General features: G+C 26.8%; 1 protein-coding gene across 2 annotated transcripts; it reads left to right on the forward strand.

Annotated features, from left to right (window-relative positions):
- The first annotated feature begins 965 nt into the window (after positions 1–965).
- On the forward strand, positions 966–10,668 carry LOC122272501 (citron Rho-interacting kinase-like). 2 transcript variants are annotated; one of them, XM_043056273.2, is made up of 8 exons: positions 966–1,236; positions 2,823–2,988; positions 3,469–3,725; positions 5,888–5,993; positions 7,462–7,542; positions 7,618–7,765; positions 9,187–9,416; positions 10,453–10,668. In XM_043056273.2, exons 6-8 carry the CDS (start codon positions 7,621–7,623, stop codon positions 10,597–10,599), a joined length of 522 nt encoding a protein of 173 aa, XP_042912207.1. In that variant the 5' UTR covers positions 966–1,236; positions 2,823–2,988; positions 3,469–3,725; positions 5,888–5,993; positions 7,462–7,542; positions 7,618–7,620; the 3' UTR covers positions 10,600–10,668. The 2 variants fall into 2 exon arrangements, with proteins under 2 accessions (XP_042912207.1, XP_042912206.1); XM_043056272.2 differs by lacking the exons at positions 5,888–5,993; positions 7,462–7,542; positions 7,618–7,765; positions 9,187–9,416; positions 10,453–10,668 and having other exon boundaries at positions 3,469–3,802.
- Positions 10,669–11,716: the final 1,048 nt, after the last annotated feature.

Raw genomic sequence — 11,716 nt, forward strand, 5'->3', positions numbered from 1 at the left:
ATTTTAGGATGATCATAATTGATACAATGGGTTATGTTGTGAAGATACAATCATGTGATAGCCCTTCCAACCCTATATTGCAAAAATTGAAAAATCAGCTTGTTTATAAAAAATAATCTAGTTAGTTAACTTAGTGAGAGATGTTTTTTTTTTAATTGTTATTATTGTCATATGTCTGTAGAAATACTCTCAATTGTATTTGTCTTCATAAAAATATGTTTTAACTGAAAAAAATATCTTTTCTAAATATTATAAATTTTGTAATAATCTTTTATAAAAATTAAATCGAAAGCACCCTGAAATCCTTCTCATTAAAATTGAATTTTAGCTAAAAACTTCTACGGTTATTAATTAACTTAGTTTATTTCTTAATTATTAGGCATTAGTTAACTCAGTTATTAATCAATATATCTTCTTTAATGAGTTATTAATATATTTCTCCGTTATTAGACATTAGTTGTTTATTGCTCACACTTCTAAATTTTGTTTTTATGTTAAACATAGCAAATGGCATATGTAAAGATGTTTGAATCATTAATTTGGAGCACCCAAGTAAAGTAAAAACCATAAAAAAAGAATTTATCTTTTTTTTTCACAGTGCATTTTAAATTTTAAGTGCAAAATTTCTTAATTTTAAGTGATAATTTTAAGATTTTTTGTAAAATTTTAAGTGCTTTAAGGTCATTTTTAACTTAGACATTTTCTTTTAAAATGCATTCTAAAAATTTAAATTTTAAAGGCACACTTTATTTTGGATAATCTGTAATGGGTGAGATGGAAGACCATAATGGAGGTCCAATATTGCAAGGAGGATTAATGAGATTATATGATTGCACAGATTAAATTATAAGTGATGACTAGCATAAAACATGATTTTAAGTTTACAACATTCTTCTAGATATTATATAATTTCCCCCATTTTGAAATTTTGTGTTAAAATGTTTTGCTCCCAAATTCTTTTCCAGTAAGCAATTTATCAGAATCAACGGCTACAAAAGTTGATGCCCACTGCTACACCAAATTTACGAGCTATGCACACTGCAATCACTTACTCGCCGAGTTCTAAGTCTGACTCTAACTGTGATTCTAATGAAAATAGTGAAAGAATTGTCCATCCTCAAGGAATGAAGCATAAAATACCACATCGTTTCTGTGAGGTTGTGTGCATGAGAAATTCTAAATGTTGCATTTGCTTGGACTCTATGTATTTAGGAAGATCAATTGTTAAATGTCAAGGTAATTTTTTGTTTTATTCTTGTACTTTCTGAGGGACTTTTTTGTCTCGTTACTTTGCTGCTGAGCTTTAGTTTACTTAATTTGCTGTTAGTGCTGCTAAAGAAAAAATTTATCACTTCAAGGATAGAGATAAGACTCAAACCTAGCACATTAGCTTGCTTGAAACATCAAAAACTTCTGAAAAAAATTTGCTTATTTCTTCCAATAATTTTTTTTATGAAAAAAATCTGATGACCTTATGTCTTAAGATATCTTTTTTTTCCAGTCAATTTTTATTCTTATATAAAAAGACACATCTTGAACTTTTTTCTATGTTGTGCTTCATCATTGCGAAAAACGTGCTTATATCTTCCTCAAAGAATGTGTCGGTTAGACAAATTCCTGAACTATGTCTCTCCCTTATCTCTACCAGGAAAAAAAAAATATCAAAACCCAAAGTCTTTTAATTTTGTGGACATCTGTAGGCACTTTTGGCCTGCAATTGGTACACAACTTATGGTAATTTAAGTACCTGGAAGTAATTTCATGCAAAACTGTTTATGCAATTCCAGCTTATTCATCAGAAAAAGTTGGCGGTGTAAAATATCTTTTCTCTCATATCAATGTAACTTATTAAATCATCACTGACAACTGAAGGCCTCTCCTTGCTTCTTTAGTTTTTCGTCAAATGTTTTTAACACACCTTCTGACCATACAATAATTTGACTTAACACTTTCAACATAAATCTCAGTAAATGGACAATGAATTTCATTATTCTTTGCATTCCTAGCATTAAAACAAATTAGATTGCTTGGTACAGTCAGCGAGTTCCACAACCATTATCAGCAATCAATCCAAATAGTTTAAATGGAAAAAGCTATGGATAAGAAAAGCTTATGTATATGTTTTGTCACTATTTCTTGCAAAAAAGAACATCATAGAGCTTTATTTCCAGACATGCATCACACTTTTCAATTCATAATGAAAAACATAAGGTTTTAATTTTTTTCGTGACTGAAATTGTTCTATATTATATAATCATGGTTATAATTTTTGGTAAATGACAGCTATATGAAAAGAGCTTGAAAAATCTTAAAATTTTTAAATGCCATGCTGGGCATATTAGTCTTAAAAGAAACCTTTAGTCTTAAAACATCCTTTTTTGAATGTTCACTACGTATTTGAAAATATTAAGTAATAGCTATAAAAACAACAAAGCTCTTTCACATTTCAAATTTCTGAGTTTCACATTTCAGTAAAAAAGATTAAGCTTACTTTGTTTATTAAATATTTAATTACATAATTCAGTAACATTTATTAGGTCAATCTATTAGTATCTTATTAGGTCAATTTTTTTCTTTCTATTTTGGTGCCACTTATCTGTTCATTATTGTTAAAGTGAGAAGGGGCACTTAAATATTATTTCTAATTAAGGAGTTAAATATCTGGTGATGCATGTAAGATAAAAAATACATGCCCGATCAATTTCTTTCTTTCTTTTTTTTTTACCTGAAATGTAATTTATAGATTAGATAATATAATTTTTAAGTCTTATTCATTACACGATATTAGTTTTTTCCTAATTTATTTTTTTTATTTTTTGTAGAATGTCTGTTAGAATGTCATCCAAAATGTGCTTCATCATCGCCAAAAACCTGAGGATTACCGACAGGTTTCATGCAGCATTTCAAAACTGCTGTAAGCAATTTTCCGTCAGTCGATAAAGTTGAAACAATTCCAAACATATCAGAAGGATGGATAAAAGTGCCAAAGTAAGTGTAAACTTAGTACTATTTACATTTGGTTTTATCACAATGCAGTAGCTCCAAACAAACAATTGTGAATTAATGAATAGTTAAAACTTGGACTATTATACTAAAAGTGAACTACTGTATTAATTTTGCATAGTAATTACAAGACAAATCTACTTTATTTCTGCCAGACCAACTGCCAAATGAATTCCTTAAGTTATTTACTTTAAATTTTTGTTTAAATTTTCATCAAATGTTATGGTTTAGTATACAAGGTCGTAATAAGTTAAACATTGTATATTTTCTGTTAGTTTACAAATTTATTTCTTTAACTGTTATTTTGGTTTTTCATAGTAAAAAGTAATAAAAAGAACTTCTGAATTGTTCTTGAACAATACCTAAGAACACCTGAATAAACATTCGAATTTAAACCAAAATTGGGCATAATTTATCATTTAATTACTTACATTCATTTAATACAATTATTTGTCCTTTTCTTAGAATTAACAAACATGGCTGGGATGGAAGATATATGCGCTTTGAAGATAGTGTTCTTTACATATTTGAAACTGCAGAGGAGAAGGACCCTGATGAAGCTTTACTGGAAATAGACTTTTTATCAGATAAATCATCAATCACAGTATCAAGTTCGGTTTCTGCTACTGAACTTCCTTATGCAGCCAATTCAGATTTACCATTTGTTCTGAAAGTTGAATCATTTCCCCACACTATATGCTTGCCTAAAAGGTAATTTTCAGGTGTTTTCACTTGTTGGAATTTTAAATTCTGAAAGTTTTATAAAAGTTAACATAAATAAAATCTTACTTTATCATTATTTGTTGAAATGTTTCTGAATAATTAGATTAAAAGCAATATATAATTCTCATCAGAATGTTTTCCATAGTATCTGAAATGCAACTTATCAACTGTAATTTGATCAAGGTCACAAAGCTCGAGGAGCATCATGTGAAACGTGACAGAAAGATAAATCTTAGCCTAGAAAGCATTGTTGAAATAGGAAGTAATTGTGTTCCCTAGCATACGTAAAGAATAGCTGTCTGGCTGATTAACGAAGGGGTCGGAGGTTAAAAAATTATGCATTCAATATAGTAATTAAATATAGATTATTAAATATAGTCATTAAAATTTTTAAAAATGAAATTAAGAAAAATTAATAGTTATGAAATAAAAATTTAGACATTGTGTATATATATATATATATATATATATATATTTGCTAAGCTTTGAAGATATTGTTATATAGTTGTACATTTATTTTGTTTGCTTTCAATCCACTTTTTCAATTTATGATAATTTTCCAATTATTAGATTCTTATTAAATTGCACATAAACTTACTTTTACTATAGCAATTATTTATAGAAATTCAAAAGCAGTTTTATTGTTTTTATTATGAATATAATTTTTTTAGATCAATTTACTTAATTACACATATTTATGCATTTTTATTTTTAACGACAATATTTTAAAAATTCTTGAGAAAAATTATCAAATACTCATATGAAGAGGACATGTGGAAAAATTACAGCAATAATGGATGTTTCAAAAACGAAGAAATGGATGCTTCAAAATATTTTTATATGAATTATGGAAAGACATATACAAAATTTGGCATCTATTTCGAGTTGTTTACTTTCAAATAATTAAAAATTAGTTAAGCAATTTAGATTATCTACAAGAACCTTATAACAAATAATTTTATTAATTATTATACTTTTTAATTTTCAAACTTAAAAATTTTTTCCGATACACCGAACTGAAATTCACATTAAAAAATAGTTTCTAGATAAGATAATTTATTTGAAAAAAAATTGAACTTTTCGATTTTTTAAAATGATATAGAAATATTGTACTTAAAATATTATTGTTAAAATAGTTCTTCAACATTTTTTTAATTTTTATGCACAAGTTTACAAACTCTTTTATGGTACAGCACTTGAAGGAATATAATTTACAAATGAAAACTTCATTGAAAGGAATTTAATGCTGGCTAGAGCAAAAAATATTTTTTATACCTTGAGGAGGAATTATAGTTTCTGGGGATAATATTTTTAATGGTTTCAGAGCCTTGTTAAATAATAAGAAAAGTTTCTCTTATTTCATATTGTAAATTGATATAAAATAAGACACACATTTAGGTTGAATAATATTTAGTACTATCACCAAATTAATTTCTCCTTAATGACTGATGTTAATTTTAAATGTTGGTTTCTAAGAAATTTAAAATTTATTTTTCAATCATTTAAGTTATTGAATTATATTAGTTTTTGTTTTGCAACGAAAAAAAAGGATTTTATTTGTGCGAGAATATTATTATCAATTTAAATGCTTAATTTAGATTTTGTATAACTGGATTACATGGAATTACATACTTATGTTTTAATATAAATAATAAATTTAAAAAAAAAAAAAGGTTGCATTTATTAACATTTTATAAATCTCTTCACTTTATCGATATTCTTGCTTCAAATTATGTCTTTCTTCCCTTTGAACTCCTATTTTGGGGATATTTCCACAGGTGAATAAAGAGTTGATCAGTCATTCCAGAGTAAAACTGGTGGTAGGAAATTTTTGCTACTTGTTTTCCTACTTCGGGTGTTTGCGGTATTCTGGGCATGTTGTGGTTTGGAGGGCTCGGTATTTAAAAAGTTAAAGTTATTTCGATTAGTCAAGTAACATGCTTCTAATAATGTTATGTCTATTAAACTTCATTGTTAAATTCTATACAAATTTTATGTGCTGCTCAATTTTTTTGTTAAAATTATTTTTTGCATTCAATTTAGCATGTATTGCTTTAACGTTTCCAATGTTAGTAATTTAATCTAATGTATTATCTCTTTCTTTCTCGCTTTTTTTAAAAATCATTTCCTTGTTCTTATTTTTATTGCTTGTTCATTTTAGGATCTTGTATATCATGACATATAACTTCAATGAAAAGCAAATGTGGGTATCTGTTTTGGAAAAAGCAGCTGAAATAAGCCTTTCAAAAGTAGACAGTAGTCTTAAAGTAAGTTAAGTAAAAAGTACATAACTTTATCCTTTCACCTAAGCTGTTTAACCTATATATAAAGTGTGTTACAGTTTTAAAATTGGAATCACTATTTCAAGCCTGTTTTAAAATCTTTTGTAGAATCCAGTATTTAAATCTTCACTGATCCTGATAGTGTATAGAAATCAGTATATATATGTATATAAACAGATGAACCTCGCTAACCTGAACCTTGATTTCACGAATTTTTTGATATCTCGAAGAGAAAAAAAAATTCCCTTCAAATTTCCTATACACTCAATGTTAAAAAGAACTTGGTTTCAGGATTTTTTTTTTCTAATCCCTCGATAACTTGAATTTTTTTTCCATAAATAGTGTAGATCTTTTTCTAAAATTAAAAAAATATTCAAAAAAAAAAAAAAAAAATTTAAGAATTGCTGACAAGGCATGGAATGATGTGTCTTCCTCTAGGATAATGAATGGCTTCAAGAAGTCTGAACTCATTAAAGATCACAAAAATAGTCAAACAATCAATATCGTTAATTCTAATGAAAACCACACCGAAAATGATAGGAACAGATTGACCGGACTCATGAAGCTTGACGACATGGAATTTCCTGACTTTGTAAACGTAGATAATGCTGTAACAGTGTGTGATCAGTGGGAAGACAATGACATCATCGCACAAAGAAAAGCTTCTTGTGAGGTATCAGAAGAAGAGGATGAGGAAATCTAAGATTTACCGCTCAATGTTAGTAACAAACAAGCACTTTCTGCAGTAGATACTGTGAGGAGATTTATTGAGAGGCAGCCGAATATTATGGTCCACTTAGAAAATGTTATAGACAAACTTTCTTTCACATCTCTAAAACAAACAACAATTGAATTTTTTTTTTTTAAATGAAAGTGTAAAAAGTGTTTTTAAAATAAATATGGAATATTAAATAAGGTATGTAAAGAGCATTTTTCTTTATTCTACCATCGATAGCATGCGATTTTCGATATCTCGAATTTTTTTTCCTCTCCCTTCAAGCTCGAGATCTAGAGGTTTGACTGCGTATATATATATATATATATATATATTTTAATGTTTCATGGTTTTATTAAGACTATTATATTTTGTTATTTTGTTTGTATTTGCTGTATTCAATGAAGCTTAATTATCTAATTAATAGATTGTTGTATTACTTATTTTATCTACATTTAGTGAAATGTCCTTGTGCGATTCTTCTGTATGTTGAGTAACTCATGATTTGTAGTATTTTCACTGCTTCTGTAAAAAATTAGTTAAATTTTTAATATGTTACCATTTCCTAAAACTGTATACCTAGTTCTTTATGTAAATGCTATACTTATTTAATTATTTGATTTACTCACCTATTTAATTTATTTATTAATATTCATTTATTTACTTTTATTGTTTTTCATTTAGTTAGTAAATATTTAAGCTTAACATTAAACAAATTCTATCTTTTTATTTTTTAAGAGATTGGATACAAAAACAATTATAAGTCTCTAAGACAGTAAAGCTATTGATCCTTTATGTGCAAGTATATTTGATGAACAAGTAAGTATAAGACTTGTTGTTAATTTGAACCATTTTTAATTTCTTTTGCAATAATTATAAGTATGTTTTTATTAGGTTATGCTCTTGGATGCGATAGAAGGATTATATGCTCTTTCAGATATGCAAGATGAGTCTCCTTCATCCATTAAAAAAATTGATGGAATAATGCGTGTTTTTCAAATTATGAGTCTAAAAATTATTAATGTTGCACTCCTTATAAATGGTAAATATAATTTTTTAATCAAATTATGCAGCACAGTTAAAATGAATTTTTGTAAATGAAAATTTATAAATATTAACGTTAGAAAGGGAAAAGAGGATGAGAATTGGAAATGCTGTTATTCTGTTAGAATAATTATTTTCGTAAAATACTAGCTCTCTAATGTAAGCTGAGATCAAATGGTAAAAGTCTTTCGATAACTTCGCAAGTTAGTTTTGTCACACCCAGTGTGCATGGTGCTTCCAGTCTTCACTTTCCTTGACTTAGCCAAGGATTGTATGTGCTAAAATTTAGATGTTTGATAAAATTGCTCTTCCTATTATTTCTCTGTGGTTCAGAATTTACTCTAATATACTATTCCTTTGTATTTAAAGGTAGGAAGTTTGAAATGAAGACTGGGTGACCCATCTGCTCTGCTATGTAACAACATATGCCAGTGTTGTCTTTGGATCTCTAAGAATAAATTCCAAACCATTTCAAGTAGCTATTGTAGCTGTGAGTCAAAAATAGTTTATTTTAGTATAAAAAGAGAAAATAGTTAATGTAAAATAATATTTTGTTTAAATACTTTTATTTTAATTTATGTTTATGAAGCAGTCTTAACCAAGTCCTTTAGGTCAAAAAAAAAAATAGCATTAGAAAAATTATCTTTCTTATAATTTATAATTTTTTAAACTTACATAACACTTTTATATTTACTTTCATGTATAATTTTTACTTTTATATAATTTAATTAATAATTATTTCTTCCTCCTAGTTTTTGAACTCTATTTAATTTTTTTTAAATAATACTACAGTCTTATTCTTGGATCAAGAAATCAAAGTATTTAAATATTTTATCTTTAAAAGAAAGTCATTCTGATTAATTCTGCTATTTTTGAAAAGAAACACAATGGATAAGTATCACAAGTGAAATATGAAAAACTGGCAACTTACTATACATACTACCATGCTAAGTTTGTATATCCTTAGACATATAATATAAAACATTTAACAAACAAATATATTGCTGAATTTGATTTGTGTCTTCTTCACATCATTTCACGAGGTTCTTCTTTTTTTTAAATTTTTTTATTTTAATTTTTATTTTTTACTCTTTAATAGTGGGGATAAAAAGTGGCCTATGGAGTTGCATTTTTATTCTTAGATAAATGCCCCCCTAAGAAGTTTCGCTTGAAATAACCACATATAAAAATGTTCTTGCTATACTATGCGTAATATGTCCAATAATATATGGGATGTTAAATCTGACTGAAAAAGATAGTCAGACTCCTCTTCCTAAGAAATTATTGATATGAAATTATTTGGGATTCTTTGTTTGCATAATTTTTTATTTTAAATATTTCATAGTGTCAATATTTTATAAAACTGTTCGTATAACTTCCTGAAATTTTCTGAAAAATGTAAATTAATATATTCAATAGGTGAGGATCGGGAATTGAGTTCAGTTGATCTAGATTGCCTGAAATCACGGGTATTTGTTTCCTCCTATCAGCCCACCACTTTAAAGTCTGTGGCAAATATAAAGAACTACCATTTGTTTGCTGTTCAAGAAAATGCTGTAACAAATGGACCCTTCATTTGTTGTACTACATCTCAAACTGTAATTATTTGTCAGTATGATGTGGTGATGAAATTATTTTGCAATAAAAAGGTAAATAATTATTTTATTTCAAACACAGTAAAATCTCTCTATTGCAGTATATTCTTCTTAGATGGTTTTTAACCTTTCACAAACAATGTACTACTAGCTAAAAGGAGTTTTGGTAAATAAGACACATAATTTTTTTACCGCTGAAGAACAAACAAACAAACATTTTAATATGACTTTGAAACGTTAGAATTATTACTTTAATATCAGTATTATAAAATTGTGTTGAGGAATACCTTCTTACAAGTTTTGTTTTTTAAAATACAGTCGAACCTCTATTTAACAAAGTCACTAAATCATGATAAATAGTTCCTTATATGGAAAATTCGTTAAATAGAAAATCACCATTTGAAATACTTGAACAACATAACACAAATTTTAAATTCATAAACACTTGGCATAATTAAATTAGAAATTGATACATCTTTATCTTGTAAATTATTATCTACTATTGAATTGTTTAAAATAATTTTAACATTTCATCATATGAAGGATTAGTGATTTCTTCATCATGTCTGTCTTCATCTTCTTCGTCTTCCTCACAATTTATTGCTGTTTTGTTTTTATTTTTCACACTGTCCAAAACATCCAATTCAGTTAATGTTTCTGTGGTTCTCTAAAAGTTAGGTGGCAGATGCAGCACTTTGATTACTTAGTTGCTGCAATGTAAATTTTTTACAGNTTGTTTCTCGATCGCCTTTTCAATGGTTATCTTTCAATGGCTACGAAATTCAACATGCTTTTTTTAAAAAAAAAAATTTGAAACTATATTACGATGCGTGAATTTCGAATTTGACTGATCATTATATATGTATATATGTATGTATATATATATGAATATATATATATGTGTGTGTGCGTGTGTATATTTATTTCCTAGATCAATTATTGATAAAATTGAAAATAGTGCTGGAGCATAACGTTTATTTAAAAATTATCATATTTGCTACCAACTTGACTAAATAAATCATGGTATATGACAATTAGGTCATTAACAAAATTTTAGTCATATTTTTGATGAATTTTTGTTCTTATTTAGGCAACTATTTTCATAGTTTTTGGCTACTTCATACTTCAGACTGCTAAAAGCAACTATTTTGTTCATTTTTTCTGTGGAAATCCTGGTATGGCAAGAGCTTTGGAACGAAGGATCATAAACTTATCAACCTGTGTGCATACAAGATGATTCAACCAAGCAAGCTACCATGTCAGACGACAATTCTGTCTTCACTGTTTCATCTGGTAAGTAAAATTTTTGCTAATAATAAGTGTAATACTTTTAACTTATTGTATTGATCTATATATAATTAAAGCATTTTAATTTTAGAGGAAAACATTTATAAATAAGAATTTTTCAAAGTACTTTTTTTTTTCAAGAAATAAAAGTATTTTTTCTTCATTAAGAAGGATATATATTGTCCTAAATTCTTATGAATCAAGAAATTGTGCAAAGCTATTTTAATTGACAATCACATTTCTTTTATTTATGTTTCTCAATGGTCCAAAGAAATCAGTTATCAGTTTTATTGCTAATTCAATGGGATATATATTTCTTTAATATTTTACAAAATTAGATACATTTAAGATACAATTTAGTTTTTCTTACATTGCAAATAGTTAATTCATTATTAACTTTGAAAAAAAATTCAATTAACTGTACATATAAATTACTGAAATCTCAATTTTTTAGTTTTCTTTATTTGAGAGTGGTTATGGTTTAATAGCCCTTAAATTCTTATTATAATTCCCAATATTAGTGACTTCGAAAATAACACCTAAAGGTGGAGAGATTTGCCTGAAATATATTTTTTATATGCAAAAGTTTATTCAGGTATCAAGTGATGTTTTTAAAGAATTGATCATACAAATCTGTTTCGTAATGTGAATAATACACAATTCTTTATTTAATCCATATTCAGTTGTGAATTGTTGATACCTTTCTGAATAATAAATGTCCAATGTGTTAAATTAGCTGTAATTTTTTTTTTATTTCTACATCTCGAATACTAATACATTAATAGAAAAATAGCTTAATATAAGTATGATTTTCAAAGGGGTGTAAATTATATACTAGCATTAATGTTTTAATATTTCTGTATACTAAGTTTGAACAAGATCATGAAGTTTGTACCCCAACGGAACAAAACTGCTCTTAGGGGGGGGGACTTTTTTTCTCATTTAAAATTGTATGTTTAAATTAATGATTAACTCTAAGCAAGGACTTATATGTTTTACTATGTAAATAACATTAATAATTTTTTATATTTAGTATTATCATATAATAACTAAATGCTGAACTTAAG

This window comes from Parasteatoda tepidariorum, unplaced genomic scaffold (assembly GCF_043381705.1).
Source record: "Parasteatoda tepidariorum isolate YZ-2023 unplaced genomic scaffold, CAS_Ptep_4.0 HiC_scaffold_34, whole genome shotgun sequence".
In the NCBI taxonomy this organism is placed as follows: domain Eukaryota; kingdom Metazoa; phylum Arthropoda; class Arachnida; order Araneae; family Theridiidae; genus Parasteatoda; species Parasteatoda tepidariorum.

Coding starts and splice junctions, on each gene's coding strand:
- LOC122272501 (XM_043056273.2), top strand. CDS start 7,621: ATGCTCTTGGATGCGATAGAAGGATTATATGCTCTTTCAGATATGCAA. Junction 7,766..9,186: donor TGTTGCACTCCTTATAAATG/GTAAATATAATT, acceptor TATATTCAATAG/GTGAGGATCGGGAATTGAGT. Junction 9,417..10,452: donor AATTATTTTGCAATAAAAAG/GTAAATAATTAT, acceptor GTTCTTATTTAG/GCAACTATTTTCATAGTTTT.